The 23,929-nt window shown below is 57.9% G+C and overlaps 4 protein-coding genes across 4 annotated transcripts; 2 read left to right on the top strand and 2 right to left on the bottom strand.

The window, feature by feature from the left end:
- The first annotated feature begins 71 nt into the window (after nt 1–71).
- TMEM190 (transmembrane protein 190) lies at nt 72–4,072 on the top strand. The gene is made up of 5 exons (XM_042920359.1): nt 72–188; nt 281–316; nt 3,404–3,529; nt 3,617–3,701; nt 3,788–4,072. Exons 1-5 carry the CDS (start codon nt 131–133, stop codon nt 4,026–4,028), a joined length of 546 nt encoding a protein of 181 aa, XP_042776293.1. The 5' UTR covers nt 72–130; the 3' UTR covers nt 4,029–4,072.
- Nucleotides 4,073–4,877: 805 nt separating this feature from the next.
- On the bottom strand, nt 4,878–9,004 carry TMEM238 (transmembrane protein 238). Its single transcript, XM_042919224.1, has 2 exons — nt 7,586–9,004; nt 4,878–4,979 (listed from the first exon to the last, which is right to left on the bottom strand). The coding sequence occupies exon 1, from the start codon at nt 8,124–8,126 to the stop codon at nt 7,593–7,595; it is 534 nt and encodes a 177-aa protein (XP_042775158.1). The 5' UTR covers nt 8,127–9,004; the 3' UTR covers nt 4,878–4,979; nt 7,586–7,592.
- A 1,204-nt stretch (nt 9,005–10,208) lies between these two features.
- RPL28 (ribosomal protein L28) lies at nt 10,209–12,832 on the top strand. Its single transcript, XM_042920041.1, has 5 exons — nt 10,209–10,309; nt 10,670–10,758; nt 10,854–10,977; nt 12,488–12,606; nt 12,698–12,832. Exons 1-5 carry the CDS (start codon nt 10,234–10,236, stop codon nt 12,785–12,787), a joined length of 498 nt encoding a protein of 165 aa, XP_042775975.1. The 5' UTR covers nt 10,209–10,233; the 3' UTR covers nt 12,788–12,832.
- Nucleotides 12,833–19,434: 6,602 nt separating this feature from the next.
- UBE2S (ubiquitin conjugating enzyme E2 S) lies at nt 19,435–23,927 on the bottom strand. The gene is made up of 4 exons (XM_042919341.1): nt 23,846–23,927; nt 23,085–23,232; nt 21,580–21,770; nt 19,435–19,898 (listed from the first exon to the last, which is right to left on the bottom strand). Exons 1-4 carry the CDS (start codon nt 23,846–23,848, stop codon nt 19,578–19,580), a joined length of 663 nt encoding a protein of 220 aa, XP_042775275.1. The 5' UTR covers nt 23,849–23,927; the 3' UTR covers nt 19,435–19,577.
- Between the last annotated feature and the right edge of the window lie 2 nt (nt 23,928–23,929).

The raw sequence follows: 23,929 nt of genomic DNA, 5'->3' as shown, positions 1-23,929 counted from the left end.
GGGGGCTCCTTGGCAACAGAACTTAGAACCTTGAAAGCTGGGTGGGCAGTGGGCGGGGCCCAGCTGGTTGCTGGGGTGATGGCCTTCAAGGTCTGTCTCCACAGAGGCCCCAGGGGTCTAGGGAGGCGACATGGTGGGCTCTGGGATCCCAGCTTTGAGCCTCTTCCTGTTGATGCAGGGCTCAGTAGGTGAGGGGGCCAAAGACAGGGTCAGAGTGCTGAGCAGGGAGCCTCCTCAGCCTTCATACCGCAGCCCCAACACCAACCATTTTCCTTCACAGATGGGAATGGAATCCAGGGATTCTTCTACCCATGGAGTGAGCAGTGGATGAAACCCAGGCCCTCCAAGGACAGGGAGCCAGTCTAGACTCCTGGGTCTAAAGGGAGTAGGGACTGGGGGACTGATCCCCATTCTGAGGGAGGAGGGGCTGGGAGCAGGACTCCTGGGTCTGAGGGAGGAGGGGCTGGGAGCAGGACTCCTGGGTCTGAGGGAGGAGGGGGCTAGGGTCTGGACTCCAGGGTCTGAGGGAGGAGGGGGCTGGGGGTCAGGACTCCTGGGTCTGAAGGAGGAGGTGTCAGGGGCCTGATCCTAGGTCTGAGGTAGGAAGGGCTGGGTGCCTGGACTCCTGGTCTGGGGGAGGAGGGGCTGGGGGCCTGGATTCCTGGGTCTGAGGGAGGAGGGGCTGGGGTCTGGACTCCTGGGTCTGAGGGAGGAGGGCTGAGGGTCTGGACTCCAGGGTCTGAGGGAGGAGGGGCTGGGGTCTGGACTCCTGGGTCTGAGGGAGGAGGGCTGAGGGTCTGGACTCCTGGGTCTGAGGGAGGAGGGGCTGGGGTCTGGACTCCTGGGTCTGAGGGAGGAGGGGCTGGGGTCTGGACTCCTGGGTCTGAGGGAGGAGGGGCTGGGGTCTGGACTCCTGGGTCTGAGGGAGGAGGGGCTGGGGGTCAGGACTCCTGGGTCTGAAGGAGGAGGTGTCAGGGGCCTGATCCTAGGTCTGAGGTAGGAAGGGCTGGGTGCCTGGACTCCTGGTCTGGGGGAGGAGGGGCTGGGGGCCTGGATTCCTGGGTCTGAGGGAGGAGGGGCTGGGGTCTGGACTCCTGGGTCTGAGGGAGGAGGGCTGAGGGTCTGGACTCCAGGGTCTGAGGGAGGAGGGGCTGGGGTCTGGACTCCTGGGTCTGAGGGAGGAGGGCTGAGGGTCTGGACTCCTGGGTCTGAGGGAGGAGGGGCTGGGGTCTGGACTCCTGGGTCTGAGGGAGGAGGGGCTGGGGTCTGGACTCCTGGGTCTGAGGGAGGAGGGGCTGGGGTCTGGACTCCTGGGTCTGAGGGAGGAGGGGCTGGGGTCTGGACTCCTGGGTCTGAGGGAGGAGGGCTGAGGGTCTGGACTCCTGGGTCTGAGGGAGGAGGGGCTGGGGTCTGGACTCCTGGGTCTGAGGGAGGAGGGGCTGAGAGTCTAGACTCCTGGGTCTGAGGGAGGAGGGGCTGGGGGTCTGGACTCCTGGGTCTGAGGGAGGAGGGGCTGGGGTCTGGACTCCTGGGTCTGAGGGAGGAGGGCTGAGGGTCTGGACTCCTGGGTCTGAGGGAGGAGGGGCTGGGGTCTGGACTCCTGGGTCTGAGGGAGGAGGGGCTGGGGTCTGGACTCCTGGGTCTGAGGGAGGAGGGGCTGAGAGTCTAGACTCCTGGTCTGAGGGAGGAGGGGCTGGGGGTCTGGACTCCTGGGTCTGAGGGAGGAGGGGCTGGGGTCTGGACTCCTGGGTCTGAGGGAGGAGGGCTGAGGGTCTGGACTCCTGGGTCTGAGGGAGGAGGGGCTGGGGTCTGGACTCCTGGGTCTGAGGGAGGAGGGGCTGGGGTCTGGACTCCTGGGTCTGAGGGAGGAGGGGCTGGGGTCTGGACTCCTGGGTCTGAGGGAGGAGGGCTGAGGGTCTGGACTCCTGGGTCTGAGGGAGGAGGGGCTGGGGGTCTGGACTCCTGGGTCTGAGGGAGGAGGGCCTGGCCGGGGGGGGGGGGTCAGGACTCCTGGGTCTGAGGGAGGAGGGGCTGGGGGTCTGGACTCCTGGGTCTGAGGGAGGAGGACCTGGCCGGGGGGGGGGGTCAGGACTCCTGGGTCTGAGGGAGGAGGGCCTGGCGGGGGGGGGGGGGTCAGGACTCCTGGGTCTGAGGGAGGAGGCCTGAGGGTCTGGACTCCTGGGTCTGAGGGAGGAGGGGCTGGGGTCTGGACTCCTGGGTCTGAGGGAGGAGGGGCTGGGGTCTGGACTCCTGGGTCTGAGGAAGGAGGGGCTGGGGTCTGGACTCCTGGGTCTGAGGGAGGAGGGCTGAGGGTCTGGACTCCTGGGTCTGAGGGAGGAGGGCCTGGCGGGGGGGGGGGTCAGGACACCTGGGTCTGAGGGAGGAGGGGCTGGGGGTCTGGACTCCTGGGTCTGAGGGAGGAGGGCCTGGGGGGGGGGTCTGGACTCCTGGGTCTGAGGGAGGAGGGCTGAGGGTCTGGACTCCTGGGTCTGAGGGAGGAGGGCTGAGGGTCTGGACTCCTGGGTCTGAGGGAGGAGGGCTGAGGGTCTGGACTCCTGGGTCTGAGGGAGGAGGGGCTGGGGTCTGGACTCCTGGGTCTGAGGGAGGAGGGCTGAGGGTCTGGACTCCTGGGTCTGAGGGAGGAGGGGCTGGGGTCTGGACTCCTGGGTCTGAGGGAGGAGGGCTGAGGGTCTGGACTCCTGGGTCTGAGGGAGGAGGGCTGAGGGTCTGGACTCCTGGGTCTGAGGGAGGAGGGCTGAGGGTCTGGACTCCTGGGTCTGAGGGAGGAGGGGCTGGGGGTCTGGACTCCTGGGTCTGAGGGAGGAGGGCTGAGGGTCTGGACTCCTGGGTCTGAGGGAGGAGGGCTGAGGGTCTGGACTCCTGGGTCTGAGGGAGGAGGGCTGAGGGTCTGGACTCCTGGGTCTGAGGGAGGAGGGGCTGGGGGTCAGGACTCCTGGGTCTGAAGGAGGAGGGGTCAGGGGCCTGATCCTAGGTCTGAGGTAGGAAGGGCTGGGTGCCTGGACTCCTGGTCTGGGGGAGGAGGGGCTGGGGGCCTGGATTCCTGGGTCTGAGGGAGGAGGGGCTGGGGTCTGGACTCCTGGGTCTGAGGGAGGAGGGGCTGGGGTCTGGACTCCTGGGTCTGAGGGAGGAGGGGCTGGGGTCTGGACTCCTGGGTCTGAGGGAGGAGGGCTGAGGGTCTGGACTCCTGGGTCTGAGGGAGGAGGGCCTGGGGGGGGGTGGTCAGGACTCCTGGGTCTGAGGGAGGCAGCGCTGGGGGCAGGACTCCTGTGTCCCGCAGAGTAAGCTCCGGGCAGACAATCCCAGAGCCTGCCTTTGGGACTGCGGTGTTCTGAGGCTCCTGGCGGACTCTGTGGCATAGCTGACACGTGTGGTTGGTCCCAAGGCTGTGAGGGAGATGTGTGGGACCGGGAGAGCTGTGGGGGCCAGGCGGCCATCGAAAACCCCAATCTCTGTCTGCGTCTCCGATGCTGCTACCGGGACGGGGTCTGCTACCACCAGCGCCCAGACGGTGAGTACCTGGCAGCGGGGTCCCCTGGGGCTGTGGCGGAGACCCCTCCCCGCCCACCCCGGTCTCAAAGCTGCCTCCTCTGTGCAGAGATGATGCGGAGGAAGCACATGTGGGCGCTGGGCTGGACGTGTGGGGGCCTCCTCTTCCTGATCTGCAGCATCTGCCTGTTCTGGCAAGTGGGGCTGGGACTCCGGGTGGGACCCCATCCCCAGAGGGGCAGGTGGAAGGTCGAGGCTGAGTGTCCGTCCTCCCCGCCAGGTGGGCCAAGCGCCGGGATATGCTGAACCTTCCAGGCTTCTTAAAGGGCAAATGTGACCAGTCGAGGACCGAGTCTCTGTTGTCCAAGGACCGGGGGAATCCGAGCTACAAGAAGGGGTCCTCGGGCAGCATGCCGGCCTCCCTTCCCCTGGAGGGGAACCTGGACACATCAGGGGCCACCGAAGGGGAAGGGACGACAGAAGGGGGTGAAGAGACGGAAGGGGGAGAGGATGATGATTAGGGGCACTCCTGGCGGGACCCCTCAATACAGATCTAGCATATGGACCTGTGGTGCCTTTTCTAAGTATCATGGGAGCAGGAGATGGTCGAGCTCTGGGGCAGGGAGTGAGCGTGTGTGTGTGTTCGAGTGTGTGTGTGATCGTGTGTGTGCGTGATCGTGGGAGGTCTGGGCTGAGGGGGGGGGGGCAGTGGGTAAGCAGGGGGTGGCCTGGGCTGAGGCCGCAGGGCTGAGGGGTGCCCGAACTGGGCTGGGGTGGCATCCTGCCGCCATGAAAATGTGGTCCTCAGCTCTCCTGCGGGAGCATCACGGACTGTTGGCCTCTGCCTGCTGCCTACCCTTGGGATCCTGTCCCCAAGCATGTGCCTGGCTTCCCATCAATGCCTGAGCATGGGAGGGGCCCCTGCTGGACCCGGGCTGTCTCCAGGGGACAACTTTACTCTCAGGCTCTCCACAGGCCAGACAGACATTTTCAAGGAAGTGCAGACAGTTGAAGACTCATCCTGACCAGCCCTCCCCCCAATCTCAGGTGTCACCAACTACCCTCCATACATGCTTCCTCCCAATAAATATTTTGCAAGTCTAATTTGTCCCTCTGTGTGCTTCTCGGAGGACCTCCCAAACCACCAGAGGGGGCTGCGCTGAGGGAGGTGTGGACTGAGGGAGGGGGCATCTGTGCTCAAGATCCTGGCCCCACTCTCCCACCGCCCTCTGTGTGGGGTCGGTGTGAAGCGGGCTACAAGGTCCCCAAGGGCGCGGGCAGCTCCTCTGCGGGTGTGGCCCGGCCCCAGGGCTGTCCCTCTCCCAGACAGACACACAGTGCTAGGAGGCAGAGCCATTTATGGGGGGGGGGGGGGGATTGGGGGAGGACTGATAGGCATCCTGGTGGCCAAATGATTTTGGGCACAGCTGCACATCCTGGTCCAGTGCCAACAGGTGGGGCCATGGGTTCGTCTGCAGGAGGAAGGGAAGGGTTAGTGCCTATTCGGGACCCCTCTCAGTATCCATGCATCTGCTGGGCCCCCCACCCAGCGGCCTGAGGGTGCAGGGGAAGGGAGCCCCTTCTTGCTGCTTTAGCCCCAGGGAGCTCACACACCTTCTCCTTTGTTCCTTCATCTCCCTCCAGGCCCCCCTTCAAGGCAGCACCTGTGGGCCTTTAACTCACCGGGGCCCAGTGGTGCCAGGTAGAGAATGAGTGACAGGAAAGTGAGAGAGGAGAGACAGAGACGTGTAGAGGGAAAGATGGGCACAGAGACCGAGACAAAGAGGCACAGGAGACAGGGACAGAGACAGAGACACAGGGACAGAGAAAAAGGGAGATTGACAGAGAAAGAAAACAACAAGAGGGGATAAATAACAAAGAACGGTAGTGGCTCTGTCTGTCTACTCAACGGATTTTGGCTCCAGAGGGAGAAGGGAGTGACCCAGAGCCAGAATCTTCAGGTCCCTGTGTTACAGTTCAAGTTCTCTGTCCTTCATGCACTGGAAACACTTCACCCTGCCCACTAAGGAGTCCTGTGTTTGAACAGGCCTGTCTTCCTTCTAACAGGGGCCTTCGCTCCAGTCAGCTTGGCCCATGTTTCTGGCAGGCAGGTGGCTCCAGCCGGAGATCCATCCAGATGTATTAGACTTTGGGGCAAGGTAAAGGATTTTCAGGGGTCATTTTAACCACTGGTGAGTATTTCTGCATTATATGCCAAATTTTGTGTTAGCTGATGCTTCAGCTATGCAAACATCTTCTATTTTTCTTTCTTTCTTTCTTTCAGTAGGCTCCAAGCCCAACATGGAGCCCAGAGCAGGGCTTGAACTCATAACCCTGAGATCAAGACCTGAGCAGAGATCAAGAGTCAGACACTTAAACAACTGAGCCACCCAGGCGCCTCGCATACATCTTTTCTTAAACCAGTCTCCTCATCTGAACTACAGAACACAGCAGATGATTGGAGTGACTATTTTCTGAATTCTCACAAAGAAGGGTATATAACTAGTATCATTCTGAATACATAGGAGAAAAGTTAATTCCTCACATACAAAGAAGGTCTTAGGACATCAGGATTTCACTCTTTTATGGAAACCCATTTGAGAAAGTGATTCAGTCACTCATGCATTCATTGTTCTACCTAGCCGTCCACTCATCGATCCAACCATCCATTCTCTCATCTATCTACCTACCTATCTGCCCAAACTATCCATCCAACCACCCATTCACCCATCTACCAGTTCATCAATCTAACCATATCCATCCATCCACCCCTTCATCTATGCACACATCCACCCAACAACCCATCCATCCACCCATCCATCCACCCACCCATCCATCCATCCATCCATCCATCCATCCACCCATCCAACAACCCATCCAACCATCCACCTACCCACTTATCAACCTCTGGTTTCCCGAGTTTACTTTTTGCTAGGCCATGCTAAGAATGAAGACACTAGAGGCCCAAGCCTTACCGTCAAGATGTTGCCTGTCCAGTGGGAGAGATAGTACCAGCACACAGATACAACAAGACAGATATAAGAGATAACAGGGGTAACTCAGACAATATGAAGACCCAAAGAACGGCAGCAAAATTGAGTTGGGCCATAATGAACACATGGGAAGTTTTCTGTGTGGAGTACAGACAGCAAGGGCGCTCCTGCTATAAGGGAAAGCACGAACAGAGGTCAATTGACGTGAGGGAGCCTGGTGTCCATGCACGGAGGGGTGCCATCATAACTGCAAAGAACGCAGGGGATGCGGGGCTGAAACTTGTGGGGCCCACATGCAGTGAGTGGCTAGGATTTTCTCAGAGGGCAACAGGGAGCCATAGCAGGTGTTTGAGCAAAGCTGGAGAGTGTGTGTTTAGGAAAGGAGATAAAAGGTAGAGGAGAGAGAAAAGGGAAGGAAAGAGCAGTAGAGCCTTCCCTGCATCTCACACTCCTCCCGGTGTTCTTACTCTTTCCCTCTTTTTCGGAAGAATCCCAGCTGTGTGCCCTCGGGCAAGAGGCGGCACCTTTCTGGGCCTCAATGTCCCCTACAGGGATGGGGATGATACTAGGAGTGATGGCAGAGACCCAGTTACACAGAGGGGATTAAATGGGACCTGGTGCCACTGGGGGCTGGGGTGCAGAGCAGGGTCTCCAAGTGTGGGGGTGAGGTAACAGACATCCCTGGGCCTCATCTGGGGGGCAGGGTCTCCTTGTGTCTTCCAAGTCCACTGTCATGCCTTGCTGTCTGAGCCTCCACCCTCTAGGCCTTGCTACTCTCCTTTCTAACCTTGACCCCTGGGTTTCCTCCCTATTGTCTCCCTCCATCTCCATCCCCCCATCTTTCCCATTCTTTCCACTTCTATCCCCACCATCTCTCTCCAGCACTTCCCCCCCCACCCCGCCCGTCTCTCCAGCTCTCCCCCTGTCTCTCCACCTCCCCCCCCCTCCCTTGTTATCTCTCCAGCTCTCCCCCTGTCTCTCCACCTCCCCCTCCCCGCCTCCCCCGTCACTCTGGCTGTCTCTCCCCTGTCTCTCCAGCTCTCTCCAACTCTCCCTGCCGCCCCACTCGCCGCCCCGCCCCTCACCTCGGGCTCACTCGGTGCCGGCGCCCGCCGCCCCGGGCCCGGCCTCGAGCGTGGCGAGCTGCAGGCGCACGCGGCGGGAGCTGGCGGCGGGCGGCGGGGGCGCGCGGGCGGCACGGCGCGCTCCCCGGGAGCCGGGCGCGGCGCGCGGGCCGGAGGAGGAGGCCGGGGCGGACCAACGGCGGGAGAGCTTGCGCGCGAGGCGGGCGAGCGCCGAGGGCCGCAGGCCGTAGTCGCGCTCGAGCTCCTGGCGCGAGATCTCGATGTTGCCGGTGTACCAGAGGATCCAGCCGAGCAGGCTCAGGAAGACGAGCAGCGCTCCCGAGTAGATGAGCAGGTCGCCGAAGTCGCGGCCGCGCACCTGCAGCTGCGCGAACACGCCGGTCAGCAGCGCCGCCATGCCCGCCACGTCCAGCGCCACGGCCAGCAGCAGCGCCATCCGGCAGCGGCCCAGGCCGGACGCAGGCCCTGGCGCGGCGGCCGGCGGGGACGGTACACCCGGCGGGGGCCCCTGCGGGGCGCCCACCGCTGGCGCCGCGGCCATGGCCTTGCTCCGCCAAGCTGGCTCCCCCGGAGAGCGTTCCGGGGTGCGGCCGGGCCCGGGGCGGGGTCAGGGGACGGCGCCAGGTGTGCCCGGCGCCCTCCTGGTCACCTGAGCTGGCTGGGTGCAGACCGGCCCGGCTTGGGGGAACCCCGGCCGCGGTTTCTGAGCACGTCCCGGCCCTCAGAGGCCTGTGCTGGGGGACAGCCTGGCTCACAGATAAAGGTGGGAGGGGCCTTATTCACCCCCAAGGAGCATGAAGGATCAGGGTTGTCTAAAGAGGCAGCGTGGGGTGCTATGGGAGCCCCGAGGTTGTTTCTGCTCAGTGCCTGTCACCAGGGCCCCCTGCGCACCAGCGCCCGACGGCTGGGCCAGGCGTGGGGGTGGTGGGGGGAGAGGAGGCGTCAAATACAAGAATCAGACAAGGCCCCTGGACCCCAACGAGTTCCGGGAGGCAAAGAATCAGCAGTCAGGGTGCCCTAATGGAAGAAACATGGGCCCTACGGAGCTTTCTCTCACTCATTGCCTGTCTCCTGGGGCCTCTCGTGCGCCTGGGAATGAACCTGGAGGCACGAAGGTGGATGGTTCTTGCAGCCCTGTGCACACCAACCATTAGATCCTGGGCGCTCTGGTGCAACGCTGCTGGTTATAGCGGTGAGCACAGCTGCCTTCCAGACTCCGGGCGCTCTGATGGGGGCAGCAGGCCGATCCCCTGGTTCCCGTCCGCTCAGGAGGTTTTCCCTAGTGCCTCTGGACTGCCAGGACTCATTCGGGGTGAAGCCCAAAAGCATAGAGAGGGACCGGACGAGGCTCCTGCCCTCAAGGAATTCCCAGAAATGATCACACATCAGGGTGCCATTAATAATGGGGTCGACCTAAGCCACTGCCATTCCTTTTAGTGAGCTGGGGTCCCCTGAGATCCTCATCACCACCAGCAAGCGCCCAGCCCCGTGCTGGTGAGGCTGAAGCCACAGATCTACATCAGGCAAAAAATAAACCTCCAGAAAGTTTAACGGGTGTGACAGTGGGCACACTGGAGAGGGGAGAACGGGGGCGGAAGGCAGCAAGGCACGGAGAAGAGGCTGGGCCAACAGGTATGGACTCCCTAAAGGAACCAAGAGCTTTCCCACGCGAATCTCTTTTCCTCCAAGGAACTCGATCTTTAGAGGGAATCTATGCCCTCCTGGGGTGGCAGTCTGCGAGGAGATTCCGTCTAGCTTATCTCTAGACTCTAAACTCTAGATTCTAAACTCTAGACTCTAAACGGTTTAAGAGTTTATTTTTTTTATGTTTACTTATTGTTGAGACAGAGAAAGAGCATGAACGAGGGAGGGTCAGAGAGAGGGAGACACAGAATCTGAAACAGGCTCCAGGCTCTGAGGTGTCAGCACAGAGCTCCACGTGGGGCTCCAACTCACGGAGTGTGAGATCATGACCTGAGCCGAAGTCGGACGCTCAACTGACTGAGCCACCCAGGCGCCCCTAAGAGTTTATTTTAAAAGGACCTGAGGCGGGCAAACTGAGAGGTCTGTCGGGATTAGCTACAGAATTCCGAATGTGGCCGAATGGAAATCGAGTGTTTCCGAACAGACCCGAAAGGGCAAGCGCCAATAAGAGAAGGCCACCACCCAGGGGGAAGAGCGTTTCCTGAGATTTCCGAAAATGGCCGAGCGGGCCTCCGTGCCTTCGTCGGGAATAGCCGAGAGGTTACGAAGAGCGGAAGGATCCGAAGACGCTGGAGCTGGCCTTAGGTAATTCACGCGTTGGCACGTTCATTCATAAAGCAAGTGCTTGTTGAGCGCCTATACTGTGCCAAGCGTTGGTGAGCAACCCCGGAGAGAAACCGCTGAGGAAAGGGACTTGGGGCCTCTGAACTGGACCCACTGGGAAATCCAGCCGTGGAATTCCGAAAACACACGAAGGGCCCCCGGCACGGTGGCGCTCCGCCTCCGAGAACACGCCCTCGGGTCCCTGCCCGAAGAGTTCCGAAGGTCTTCGAGCGGCAGGAGACCAGCTGGCGGAAGAGGCCGAACGTTTCCGAGCCGCCTCGGAGGCGGACGGAAGGAGGCGGGACAGGCGGGGGCGGTGCGCGCTCACGGAGGAAGCGGAAATGCGTGTTGGTATTAAAGGCGTCGCCCCGCCCCCTGCTTGCCTCTTTCCGTCTCCGGCTGCTGTAGGGAGCGGAGGTGAGGTCTGGGCTCTCCGTCGGCCCGCGTGGTCGCAGCACTTTTCCGCGGCCCTGGGTCTCTGCCTTTGCGTGGCCTCAGTCGCTGCGCCCCTTGTGTCCTTGGCTGTGCCCTCCCCCCCGAGTCCACCGCTGGAAATCGCTGTGAATTCTCGAGTTCTCACCCCTGCGTCCCCCGCAGTTAGTCTCGGCCTCCCGAGTTCGGGCCGCCGCCTCCGGTCATCCAGCCCCGTCTGGCAAAGTGCTAGTTCGCTGTGTGCCCCTGGGGACCCCTATTCGCCCTGGTTCCCAGTCACACCCTGCCCCTGAGGCGCCGGTCCGCGACTCCCTTTGATTCCTGTCCCTGCCCCTTTTCCCGCAGCTGCTGCCATGTCCGCCCACCTGCAATGGATGGTCGTGCGGAACTGCTCCAGCTTCCTGATTAAGAGGAACAAGCAGACGTACAGCACCGTGAGTGGGGCTGGGACGCCGGGGTCTGAGGGGGGCACCCTCGCGGTCGCGGGGCCCCTTCCCTCCTCGCGACCCCGATGCGTTCTCCTTCCCAGGAGCCCAATAACCTGAAGGCTCGCAACTCCTTCCGCTACAACGGGCTGATTCACCGCAAGACTGTGGGCGTGGAGCCGGCGGCCGACGGCAAAGGGGTGGTGGTGGTGATGAAGCGGAGATCCGGTGAGCATTCGCCCTGGCTTGGCTCCGGGCTGCAGACCCCTCTCGGGCCACAGCTGTAATGCTGTGGAATCGAGGATTCCCCAGATCGGGAGGGAAGCTGTGTGAGCATCTGTTAAGCTAGCAGGATCTCATCCACACCAGGTGGTTCTAAGGGCTAAGTTGCAGGATTGCATGGTCGTGTGATGTTTTCAGGTTAAGTCCTTGAAGCATGTCGGGGAAGGTAGATGTCCCCATTTCACAGGTGGGAAAACAGGCCAACAGGTAAGAAGTGACAGGCTAGTTCTGCATGGGAAGCAGCAGTGATGTGACCCCCATAAACTGCTCTGGGGCCTGGACAGGTGTCTTTAGCAGGTCACGGGGACAAAGCTTCAGAGGCTGGTAAAGGTTGAGTCTGTATCCCAGCTCCACCATCTTTGTTTGTTCTTGGGGAGGTGGGGAGGGGGGTTGGTTTAAGCGATCGGAATGAGGATTTCCCTGGGCTCTTGAGTACGGCTGCTTTCTCTTTGGGTTCGCAGTCCAGCATGCTGTTCAGTGACAGCAGTGGCCATGGCCTGTTGGCTCTTGATGGGACTCCCGCCCACACTAGAGGGGGATTACTGTCCCTTCTGAGGAGCACAGCACCCGGAGCAAGAGAGAGCTTGGAACGAGCTCGTAGGGTTCCGGTACTCCCGAGAACCCTGTTCTGGTGCTCTGGGCCCTGAAAACTGTACTTTCTTCTCACATTGGGTGGCCTCCCCCGGGCTGTCAAACTGGACTGACATGAGGAGGTAATGTTTCTGCTCTGAGGTCAGCAACTTGGTCAAGGCCAGTGTTTAAAATCACTGGTGTGGTGCAGCGTCCTTGGTTTCTTGGGTGACCCCTTTTATTACAATCTTTTTTTTTGGAGCCCGGAGTCTACCCAGGACCCCACTGTTCTACTTGAGATCCTAAACCTAGGCCTGCAGCTTTGTGGCACAAGAAAGGGGGTGCTTTCCTTTTGATCGTGGGTAGCGGGAGTCCTGGCTCTGCCTGCGCAGGCATGCGGGAGGGCAGGTGCTTGGCCCAGGGCTCTTCCTCACCTTGGCCTTCTCTGGCCCCTTCATGGCTTGCCAGCAACTCAGCCAAGCCTCATTGTTTGTCTCACACCCTTGTTCCAGACGGGGTAGCCTGGGCCCTGGGGTAGGGCAGGAAGAGACCAGAGCTTTGGTGTCCAGAGCACTGGCTGCCTGGCCAGCATGGGGGTTGTGCCCGCAGGGCATGGGCAGATAGCCTGTGTTCACCTAACTGCTGTGTGCCTGTGACCTTGGATGAGAGTTCTTCCAGTGCTTCTGCATTCCTTTGTCAAGTGAGTTGATGACTGTTAGGGACACGGGAGAAGACCCGTCAGGGTGCTCGGCTGGGCCTGGCCTGTGGCAGTACATGGGTGGATGGCGTTGGCACCTGTGTGTCCGGTGTGAGACCACACCACCATTGCCTGGGAGTTCCACTAAAGATCCAGACGACTTTCAGGCTGACCCCTGCCACCCTCTAGGCCAGCGAAAACCTGCCACCTCCTACGTGCGGACCACCATCAACAAGAATGCCCGGGCCACCCTCAGCAGCATCCGGCACATGATCCGCAAGAACAAGTACCGTCCAGACCTGCGCATGGTGAGTGGGGCTGCCAGAACTGAGGCGGGGCCTCTGCCGACCCCTCCTTGGGGGCGGACTGGTGGGCTGAGCCCGTTCCTTGTCGCTCTAGGCCGCCATTCGCAGAGCCAGCGCCATCCTGCGCAGTCAGAAGCCGGTGATGGTGAAGAGGAGGCGCGCCCGCCCCACCAAGAGCTCCTGAGCACCTATTTCCCCCTCCCAAGCAATAAAGATGTCAGCCACCTCGCCTGGGGCTCCGCGCCTGTGTGTGTGTGCGCCTGCTTGTGCAGGGTGTTCTTCGCCGTAACATACAGGTCACAGCGTCCGGGGACCGGAGGGCCCAGGGAGGGGGCTGGTGGAGCCCAGGCCCAGGTCTTGCTGGCAATGTCCAGGCCAGCGTTCCTGCCCCTCAGGCTGGGGGTTGGTACAGGGTCTTCCTTTTTCTTTTTTTTAATGTGTATTTGTGAGACAGCAAGCAGGGGAGGGGTAGAGAGAGGTGAGAGCATCCCAAGCAGCCCGACGGGGGGCTCGAACTCCGGAACTGTGGGATCCTGACCTGAGCCGCCCCGGTGCCCCTGGTACAAATTCTTACTCTGAACATCAGAGGTGACTGTCCAGTGCAGCAGATTAGAAAGTGGATGCTAAACGTAAAGTTGACTACAGTCCTCACCTCACAGTCTCAGACTCTGTCGACACGGGACACAGCTTCAAGAAAGACTGGTGGAGCCTCAATCTCATGGATGGGGATTGGGGCCAAGGGTCAGCCCACTGTCATGTCCTGTTCATGTCCTGGTTCGTGCCTCGTGCATGTGTGGCCTGTGAACACGAGAGCACGTACGCTTTAGGGCTTTGTGGTCTCAGACTGGACAGCGGACCCTTCCTAGAGGGTGTCCAGTTGGTTCCTGACGGAAGCGGGTCCTGGGACAGCTCCCAGCCCTCATGGGGATTAAGCATCAGGCCCACGGGAGTGAAAGGTCCCAGGAGGGATGGGCAGAGCCCTGGCCGTGGGGGCCAGGAGTGTGTCCATCTCTGCCTCGCCCGTCTGAAGCCAGAGTTGCTGGTCTTGGGCTCAGTGGTGGCTCCTGAGTGCTCAGCCCCCATAGTGGGCAGGAGCCACCAGCTACGGGTGACCTTAGGCATCCTGTTCGGGCTGGGAACCACACACAACCCCTTCACTGGGCTACCCCTTCTCCCATCCTGAGGAGCTAGAGTAGTTTCTGGTGGCTTCCACCCCTTTCCTCCTGGTGTTTAACAGCTGGTGATGGCTGCTAGACATGGGACCTGGTTGCCTGGGTCCCACCAACATGTCAACCACTAGCTGTGTGGCTCTGGGCAAGTAACTGGACCTCTCTGTGCCTCCTGTCAGAACTGAGTGGGCTGGCGAGAAGAGGGCCTGCACAAGACAAGTGCTCAGTAGCAGTGGGTTTTTGGTCTTCCAGAAGCAAGTACAGCAGGAAGCGGGATGTGTTTGTGTGCAAATCTGTGTGTGTATATGCAGACACATGGGGAGTGGCTGTTTCTCCCAACAGCTGTGGTCACTCGACAAAGCAGGTGTCCTAGGCTCAGGTTGGGAAGGGGTCACATTGTCATTGCCCTGACCTGTTCCCTGCATACACACCCTGTGCCAGCCAGTATGCCACAGGTCAAGGATCCCACACAGGAGACCCCTGGTCTCTACTGTTCTGGAGACCATGTCCTAGAACACCCCTGCTCCCTGTCTCCACTCCAGAGCCCTGCGGCCAAAGGCATCCTGCAGAGGCCCCCCTGTCTGCATCAGGGCAGGACCCCTGCCTCGGGGGGTGCCTTTGTGGGTGGGTCACCTGGTGGCTCAATGCCTCAGTTTCCCCATCTCTGAGAGAAGCATTTCAAGTGCCTGATTCTTCAGGGGTCCACAAAGCAGAGATTGTGGTTTTGTTTGCTGCTGCGTCTCCAGCACTAGCTCAAAACGTCTGCAGAATTGAGTTGAGGGTAGGACACACCCTTGGCTGCTGTCACAGGGTCACTCAACACGGGGGCTCGGCTGAGAGGCTGGCCTTAATTATACTATATTTCCATTAGCACTGGCATATCAGATACGTTGAGATATGTGTGTGTACATGTATGCATATATATGCATATATACGTATATATCCACCCATTACATACGTACACACACAGATAACTTGCATTGCACTCCCTGGTCCTGCAACCTTGGGCAAATTACTAAACTTCCCTATGACCTTGTTCCCTCATCTGTGATGTCTACATCAACAGATCCTACTTCCTAAAGCTGTTGAGAAGATACGGTGTGCAAAAAGCTTAGGAAGAGACCTGCCATGTCATGCCCACAAATCATAATTGCGTGAATGAATGTTTATTATAAATTATTTTGACTGGATGGACTCAGACAATCGGAGATGCCTTCCCATGTTTATAACTCTGCGCGGGAAACCATGTGTGTTTTCCAGGGCACTTGTGAGCACATGTGCCGAATCCATACACCCCAATACCCTGTGGTTCCCAAGTTCATGCGAGCGGCCGTGTGTGTTTGAGAATGTCGTGACCTCTGCAGCATTTCTGATCCAGGCTGTCCAGCAAATTTGTTGATCTCCCTTTGTTTCTCTTGTAGTCACTTGGCTGGAATAAAACCATCTACTCTTTTAAAGTCATTATGAAAATAACGTGTGCACGTGGTTTGGAGATGTGCAAATGGAAGAAGAGTATCCAGGGGCAAAGGGGCCCCAGCATCCCAGCCCCTGGCTCCACAACCTGTTTGTCGCGTGTTGTTCGTGGAAGTTATCGGAAACTCTTCACAAATACCCACGTGCGTGCCCCGTGCACGTGTGGGGTTTGAGCAGCCTGCTGAGTTAGCCCTTACTGTATGTTCACCCCTGGCTCTGGGCTTTCAGCAACACCAGCAACTTCGTTTTAGCGTCTACATGTTTTCTTTTTTAAGGTTTGTTGGTTTTGAGATAGCGAGTGCACACACGTGCCTGTGCATGGGGGAGGGGCAGAGAGGAGAGAGAGAATCCCAAGCAGGCTCAGCACTGTCAGCTCCGAGACCAATGCGGGGCTCCATCTCACAGACTGTGAGATTATGACCTGAGCTGAAGTCGGACGCTTAACTGACTGACCCACCCTGGTGTCCCTAGCATCTACATTTTGTATAGTATTTATGGGAGAGAGGCAGCAATAGGGGACACTTTTCATAATTTTTCCGTAAGTCCAGAACTGTTCTAAAAAGTAAAGTCTGTTAAAACAAAAAACAAGATAGTCTGTAACTCCCAGACTGGGAAAAATCCAAATGTTGGGTCAAAATCAAAGTGCTAGTGAGGGCATGGGGGAATGGGCACCCTCATATTGCTAACAGAACGCAAACTGGGACAAACCCCACGGGGCACAATTTGGCAATATCTGTACAAATTACCAACGTAATTGTAACACTTTGGCCCAGTAACGTCATGTATAAGATTTGCTGTAAGGACATACTCCCTGTGTGCCACAAGGCCCACCTCCAAAGATTATTCGTTCCAGCCTCGTGGGTTGTTGGTCAATCAATACAGGATGTGGTAAGTCACGGCGCATTTATATGATGGGACACTAGGCACCTAAGAGCAGGGAAGTGCTGATTTGGACAGACTTCCAAGACTTCTAGTTACGTTGAAAGAGCAAGGAGCGGCAATGCGGTGTGCAGGACGCTGTGTGCTGTGGGAGATTAAAAGGATTAACAGGATTATATATTTGACTCTGCCTGCATTTGTGTAGAATCTCTCTAGAAAAATATACAAGCAGCTGGTAACACTGGTTGTCCCCGATGAAGGGGGCCGTTGGGGAGATAGGAATTAGAGGGATCTGTTTCTTTGTAGAAACTTTTATCTAAAAAAAAAAAAAAAAAAAAAAAATCAAGTCTTTGTTTTTTGGAAGAGTAACAATCACAAGGTATCCCAAGCTTTGCTTCCTTGAGGCAATTAATATTTGCAGGGTCTTTTTTTTTTAATTTTTTTTTTTTTTTACATTTATTTTTGAGAGAGAGCACAAGGTGAGGGAGGGGCAGAGAGAGAGGGAGACACAGAATCAGAAGCAGGCTCCAGGCTCCGTCCAAACTGTCAACATAGAGCCTGACGCAGGGCTCGAACCCGCGAGAACTGCGAGATCATGACCTGAGCTAAAGTCGGATGCCCAAACGACTGAGCTACCCAGGCGCCCCAATATTTGCAGGTTCTAAAGTAACCTTCCAGAAGCTTTGAATGCATAGGCAAACAAATAACACATACCCTATTTTAAACAAAATAAAAAAAAATAATAGTTTGCACTGTTCACATGTTGCTCCCCCCCCCCCACCCCAACTTAATCTAGTTTGGAGATTGGTCCATATCCACACATAAAGAGTTTTTTTGTTTTAAAAATCCTCAGGGACGCCTGGGTGGCTCAGTCGGTTGAGCATCTGACTTTGACTCAGGTCATGATCTCACGGTTCGTGGGTTCGAGCCCCGTGTCGGGCTCTGTGCTGACAGCTCGGAGCCTGGAGCCTGCTTCAGATTCTGTGTCTCTATCTCTCTCTGCCCCTCCTCTGCTTGCAGTCTCTCTCTCTCTCAAAAATAAACATTAAAAAAAATTTTTTTTAATCCTGAAATAGTGTATTTCAGGATTCAATACTCACACACACACACACATATATATATATAGAAAAGAATTATAAAGCAAGCATCCACATAATCAACACCCAAGTAAAGAAACAGGACTACCTGCTCCCCAGAAGTCCACCTGGGTTTCTTGCCAGCTTAAGGTAACCAGAATGCCCAACTTTACGCAGACAATCTTTTACAGTTTTACAACCTACGTATGTATGTTCAGCAGTACAACTTATTTTTGCCTGCTTTGGAATTGTGCACGAAGGCATTCGAATTGTGGGAATCTTTTATGACTTGCTGGTCTGGCTGATCATGACGTTTGTGATTTTTCCCTGCTGCTGGGAGCAGTGGTAGTTCATTTTTTGTCCTATGGTATTGTTTCTTGAACCTACAACCGCGTTTACAGTGCGTGTAATGAGGACAGATGTTGTTTAAAGCCTGCTGTGTAAGAATGCCGAGTAACAAGGTACGCGTGCTTTCGACGTTTCCACGTGCGTTTTAGCATTTGCTGCTCCCACCAGGGCCACACGACGGGGTCTGTGGCTCTACAACCTTGGTATTGTTAGACACGAACGACCGTCATTAGTTCCGTGGGAGTGGAGCGGTATCACTGTTGGCTTACACTGCATTTTCTCAACTACGAGTGAGGAGTAGCTTTTGGATTTCCTCTTTTGTGACGTGCTTTCACCAGTTTCTCTTTTGTGTTCTTTTTCTTACTGATTTTGGGGGGGCTCTTTATACATTCTTTGAATTAGTACTTTTTGGTTATATGTCTTGCAAAATCTTCTGCCCCACTGACTTATCTTCTACTCTAGATAAATGAAGTTATTGGCTTAATTAAATAAGCTTCGTTGATACAGTTTACATAAAAATACACCCATTTTTAGTTGAAGTTTTGACAAATTTATGCACCTGTGTGACCACCGATATGATCAAGATCTGGGATATACTCATCACTCCAGAAGGTTGCCCCTGCCCCTGTACATGTTTTCCTTGATTGCAGATAGCCAGTGACCTGTTCTCAGCCACTAGTGACCAATATTGCCAGTTCTAGAATTTCATCCGTAAGTGGAACCAGATATTTTGTACACTTATGTATAGGGCTTCACTTAGCAGAGAATATTTTTGTGATTCATCTAAGCTGGTTTTTGTATCAGTATTTTGCTGAGTAGTATTCCATTCTATGAACTCACAATTTTAGTCCATCTGTTAAACCTTTGGATTATTTCCACTTTTTGTCCATCAGAAAGGGAGCAACTCTGAAAGTTCATGTACAAGTCTTTATGTAGACATGTTTCCCTTTCTCTTTTCATGATCATTTTTTGACAGGGGACCACAAATTTTGTTAATGGACAATAAGCCAATTTGAAGCCAGCTGGCTGCCGGGCCTCTGCCTTCGAGGTCCCTCCCACCCTCCCACCACTCGGGCTTTACAGCCTTTACCTCTGCCCCACCCCCCATCAGTCTGAGACCAGGACCACCAGCCTGCAGTCCAGAGGGCCAGGCCAGTAAAAGCTGCCTGTGTACAGGAGGCTAACCTGCCCCAGGTCCTCCTGCACCACCCCCCTCCCCTGGAGTGGTGGGGCAGAATCTGTCAATTTGACAGACTGGTTTCTAGGATTAGGTCACAGTCACCTGGAATTAAGCAGGAGCACCTGGGAGGCTTCTGCCCATCAGCTGAGCCCTTCAGAAAGATCTGGCCCTTAGGTGGGGCACTTGAGCTTCCAAGAGCTGAGGACAGCCTCTGGGTGACCGGGTCCTACAAGCCTGAGGATAGCTAAAACCCACCAGGAGGGATCCCTTGCCGGGACTGGAGACTGGAGATAGGAACGTGGACGGGGCAGAGGCCTTCAACTGTGAAACCAGAGGACAGTGGCCAGCTCACCGCACCCGGGCTGCAGACTAACGGAGACAGGTGGATGGGCATCGTTTTAGGCCTAGGATTTGGGGAACAGGCTTTGTTGCCCTGAGCTGAATCAGGTGTGGAGAAGCCAGCAGCTTCCCCCCCACCTGTCACCTGACTGTCTCGGGAAGAAAGGGACACTGCCGCACACCTACCTCAGGAACGAAGACCACAACTATCAAGAACAGGCCCGGCCCCCCCGCTTTAGACAGGAAATCGGGGTCCTCCCCCACTGCCACAGGATGAGCGAGCTGCAGCCCTACTTGGGGACTTAACAGGGGGACCCGTGTGGCTGAGGCCGTGGTCCTGGGGTGTCTGTGAGGCACAGCAGCTGCTTTTCCAACTTTATTTAGAAAAACAAATCCAGGTCCCGGTGCCCCCACACCCTCCCCCACCCCAGCCATAATTTAAATAACTTAGAGACAGAGTTGGGGGTCAGTGTCGGGAAGGGGGAGGTGGGGAGGGCTGGAGAAGAGCCACTACAGCCGCCGCAGCGCCCGCTTCTTGTCCGTCTTTTTCTTGGCTGCCAGCTTCTTGTCCCGCTCACCCGCGTGCTTCTTGGCCATGGGACCATCGGCTCCTCCAGGACCCCCGGGAGCCAGGGGGTCAGCAGAGGGGGCCGCGCCCGCACCCGGGGCCCGGCCGGCCTCTGCGCTGCTGGGCCCGCTGGCGCCCCCGTGGATCTCCGTGAGCAGGCGGGCTCGGGCGGCGTACTCCTCGTAGTTCTCCAGGAGCAGGCGGCCGGCCTCCTCGTTGAGGGCAGACTCGGGGTTAGGGTGGATCAGCAGGCACTTGATGGTCTGCGGGCAGAGGACCAAGGTCAGGGGGCTGGGCCTCGTGGCCTCCACACCGGCTGCTCCCTGTTCCCGATGCTGTCCCCCAACAAGACGCTGGCCCAGCTCACACCTGTGTCCCCTGTGATCGAGGCCCGGACTGGAGAGGGAAGGGACTTGCCCGAGGTCACTCAGGAAGCAAGGGAGACAACTTAGGAACTCACACCTGGGCCTGCTGGGACTCCAGGGCTGTTCATCTCTCAACATAAACAGGACACATAAAAACCCAGGGCTGTCACCAGAGGTACCAAGGAAGAGCCAGACTCCGGTGGGCGGGCCGGACCGAGAAAGGCATCAGGGTGTAAATAAAGGGACCTGGCCCGTGAGGAACATCCAGAGGGAAGTGTAGGAAGGGAGCCGATCCCCACACCCCTTTAAGTGGGGGGTAAACCGAAGCCAGACGTGCACGGGCTCCGTGAAGGGGTGGAGTGAGACCAGCCACAGTGGGGTCTGTCCCAACCCCCCTTTTGGCCACTATGAAAGGGAGCCTGCAGGGCCCTAACTGTGCCTCAAGCGGGGAACACGACCCTTCTGGCCTGTAAACAAGGACAAGAACAGGTGGTCCCCTGGCTGCTGTGACAGGCAAGGCACATGGCCCGGCAAACACCACTGATGCTGAGCAGGGACCCAGGACCACACCCAATTCTAAGCTCTGGCCCCACACCCACAGGCCCCTCAGGCGCTCCCTCACGGCTGGGGCCAGACCCAAGGCTCCTAGGGATCATCGGGGACACAGAGTCACTCTGTGAGCTCACCTCCAGAGTCCCTGGCAGCCGCTGCAGACACGACCGGGAGAGGAGGACAAAGTACGATTACCTTGGAGCTCCATCCTCCCCAAGTGCCCAGCAGGAAACTCCGCGTCCCCACCCCACCATCTGCCCCAGGGCTCCAGAGCAATTCCATTTTCAAAAAAATGTGTTTTCTGAAGTAGCCCCCATGCCCAACATGGGGCTGGAACTCACGACCCCAAGGTTAAGAGTCACAATCCTACCGACTGAGCCAGCCAGGTGCCCCTCAGAAACCTTTTGTAAGCCTTGAGTGGGGTGGGGAGGCAGCATGTGACCTAAATGCCTTAGTGGCCGTGGAGATGGGTGTCTCCACCTGGGCTCAGTGGACACAGAGTCCGAATCACCCTCTGTGAGGCCGCAGAGCAGCACGAGCGCCTGGGCTTCCCACTCGATGCGACAAGTAAGAGTCCCCTACCACACACCGTCCCTGGTGGAGCAGAGTTGCTCCTGGTGGAAACGACAAGTTTGAGCTACGGCAGTGACGGCTGTACAAATTCTGTGACTCCCGCGTAACCAATGAACTGTATGGTCCAGGAATTTCATACTGTAAATTATAACTTGAAACCAACCCCCCCCCCCCGCCCGATGCCTGACTTGCTCCATCAGGAGAGTGTCCCATTACACAAACCCCTTGCGCGTTCCACACACAGCAAAGGTACACCAGGCACGGCACAACCTGTACAACCACGCTCAGTGGGTCAAGCACTGCCAAGCCTTCCAGAATTTTCCAGCTGGAAACTTGGACTTTTACACAGAAGCCCCTAACAACTTCAGAGTTTATTTTAAAAAAGAAAGAATGCACCACAGCCCAGGCGCCACTGGGATGTCCAGGAGGGGGGAGCCCCCCGCCAAGAACTCACCAGCAGCACATGCCGGATACCCAGCTCCGCTGTCCAGTCCCTTTTGAGCACGTTGACGCAGATCTCACCGTTGGCGCCCACGTTGGGGTGGAAAATCTTGGTCAGGAAGTAGCCCTTGGGCGGGGAGGCGGGAAAGTCCTTCCCCAGCAGGAGCTTCATGCGGAACAGGCCTCCGGCGTAAGGGGTCCCCTCTGGAGTGCAGGAGGGGGCCGGGTCAGGACGCCCAGTCTCCAGTCTGACTGTGAGCCCAGTGCCCTGCCGCCACCCCCCCTACCCCCCACAAGACCGAGGCTTTCGTGAGAGTGGAGTGAGGCTCAGCTCCCTGCCTCAGGGTGATGGCCCTGACCTGGTGCTGGTAGCCACCCCCGGACGCCTCCTCTCTCCTTCCCGAGGGCAGACGCTCCCACCCACAGATCTTCTAGGAAGCAGGAAGATCTTCTTTGAAGGCCCGCAGGCAAATGATGGGACTGTTGTCAACTCCAGGTCTGCCCGCCAGCCTGCCTCAGTGAAAGGTTCTCGTCCACCCACTTGCTCATGACACACACACACATACACACACACACACACGAGGGAGCGGTTCTGTGCCCACTGTTGTTCCTCGTACCCCAATCCCCACATCCCTCAGTGGCAGCCTGGCGACTGACGTCTAGGCGCCCTCCTGCACCTGACCCCGCCTCTACGGTCACCTCTTTCCCGAAGCCAGTGGTTAATAGTTTCCTGACCGCCCTGCCCCCTCCCTGTCAAAGGAACACTGCAGCCATCACATCTTTGAACCCACCAATAGCTTCCTTTCCCAACTCCTTACAGACTCTTCTGCTCCCTGAAAGCTCCATCAGTCTCTTCTCTGTCCCTACAAAGTACCCACGGCGCCTGCCTTGGAACCCGGCCTATCACCATCGAGCACTGCGTGATAATAACCCAGAAGTCTTCCCTGACGCCCTCCCCACTGTCCCATGCGCGGCCAAGTCCTTCACCACGCGCTCTCGCAACCTCTTGTGTCACTGTGTAGAAGCAGCACACTAATTCACTGCACGGTTAAACGATCACACATAATCACCTGGTTATTACTGTTCCCTCTTGCAACACCGTGTCCGGCTAGTTCCCTGCTCTGTCCCGTGGGTCCCGGACATGACAGCAAGGAGTCTGCGGTCATCCGGCCCACCCTCCAGGCCCCAGAGAACCCCTACCTGACAAGCCTGCTACAGCCCCCGTTAGATGCTCTCACCACCTTGCAGGAAACATGTACACGGTCAGTGGTTGTGGTGTCCGGCCCTGCAAGCCGTGAGCGCCAAGTCAGAGGGCTCCCTGGTCCACCACTGCGTCCCCAGCACCCGGCACAGTCCAACTTGTAACTGGAGCTTCCTATTGTTCTAGTTCTGCTTTTTCGGTTTGTTTGTTTTCTAGATGCCACGTATAAGTGAAATCACGTGGAAACGGTCTTTCTTTCCGACCCATTCTCGTACTCAAGAGGAACCCACAAGCACACTCCTCCTGCCCACACTCACCAGGGCCCTCGATGGTGACCTGCAGGTCAGTGAGGTCTTCCTCGTTGGGGAACACCTTGATGCCATCAGGCGGGTCAGCAGTCAGCGTGGTCACCTCCTTATACACCAGGCGAATGATGTGGGGGGGCAGGTTCTCCACATTGGAGTTCTGGACACAGAAGAGAAGGGGTGGGTAGCTGGCGGAGCCGGGGCTTCCTGGATCTAAGGATGCAGTGGCCACCCTGGTGTTGATCCCGCAGTCCCCAGGTCCCCCACCCAGCATGCTCCAGATGGCCGTCCAAAGCTGACCTCCCACTAGAAATGGGGACGGGCCTTCCAAGGGGCTTGTGGATGGTTCTGCCTTCTCCAGAGGCCCCCAAGTCTTGCTCACAGTCAGGCATGGTCCCCAGTGTTTCGGGGTACGCCCGAGGCCTACCCTGGTCCCCCTCCCTACCTAACCTTGGTGAAACCATCTTTGAAACCCCAGCTCGGGCCTGGAGATGGAGGCGGAGCGTCCTTGCTCCCGGAACACCCACGGGCGAGCCACAAAGCCCCAGAGCCCTCTCCGGGACTCAGCCGGGCCTTCCCCTCTGGGGAACCTGCGGGCCGCCCAGGTTCCGCTCCTGCCCCGCCTCCAGGAGGGCCCGCGGGCCCATCCCAGGCCCGGGACCCCAGGCGGGCCCCCCGATACCCCAGTGAGTCCGCGAGAGGCTCCTGAGACCCCGCCTCCTCCTCCAGGGGGGCCCCTGACCGCCCCTCCCGGGCCTGGCCTCCGCGCTCACCATGACTGTGGCCGGCCGGGGGCGGGTCCCCCCGGCCCCCTTCCTGCGCTCTGCGGGCCGCCGGCTGGGGCGGGGGGCCCAACT

Source organism: Panthera leo, chromosome E2, assembly GCF_018350215.1.
Source record: "Panthera leo isolate Ple1 chromosome E2, P.leo_Ple1_pat1.1, whole genome shotgun sequence".
Classification (NCBI taxonomy): domain Eukaryota; kingdom Metazoa; phylum Chordata; class Mammalia; order Carnivora; family Felidae; genus Panthera; species Panthera leo.
This window is presented reverse-complemented; position numbering and strand designations above follow the sequence as displayed.

Bases quoted from the DNA above. Each gene is read 5' to 3' on its own strand.
- UBE2S (XM_042919341.1), bottom strand. The intron at 21,771-23,084 runs GTGAGTGTGGGC...CCTGCACTCCAG, and splicing joins GGTCACCATCGAGGGCCCTG to AGGGGACCCCTTACGCCGGA. The intron at 19,899-21,579 runs GTGAGTTCTTGG...CTCTGCCCGCAG, and splicing joins GTATCCGGCATGTGCTGCTG to ACCATCAAGTGCCTGCTGAT.
- TMEM238 (XM_042919224.1), bottom strand. From the start codon at position 8,126: ATGGCCGCGGCGCCAGCGGTGGGCGCCCCGCAGGGGCCCCCGCCGGGT.
- TMEM190 (XM_042920359.1), top strand. From the start codon at position 131: ATGGTGGGCTCTGGGATCCCAGCTTTGAGCCTCTTCCTGTTGATGCAG. The intron at 3,530-3,616 runs GTGAGTACCTGG...TCCTCTGTGCAG, and splicing joins CTACCACCAGCGCCCAGACG to AGATGATGCGGAGGAAGCAC. The intron at 3,702-3,787 runs GCAAGTGGGGCT...CCTCCCCGCCAG, and splicing joins TGCAGCATCTGCCTGTTCTG to GTGGGCCAAGCGCCGGGATA.
- RPL28 (XM_042920041.1), top strand. From the start codon at position 10,234: ATGCGTGTTGGTATTAAAGGCGTCGCCCCGCCCCCTGCTTGCCTCTTT. The intron at 10,759-10,853 runs GTGAGTGGGGCT...TCTCCTTCCCAG, and splicing joins ACAAGCAGACGTACAGCACC to GAGCCCAATAACCTGAAGGC. The intron at 12,607-12,697 runs GTGAGTGGGGCT...TTGTCGCTCTAG, and splicing joins ACCGTCCAGACCTGCGCATG to GCCGCCATTCGCAGAGCCAG.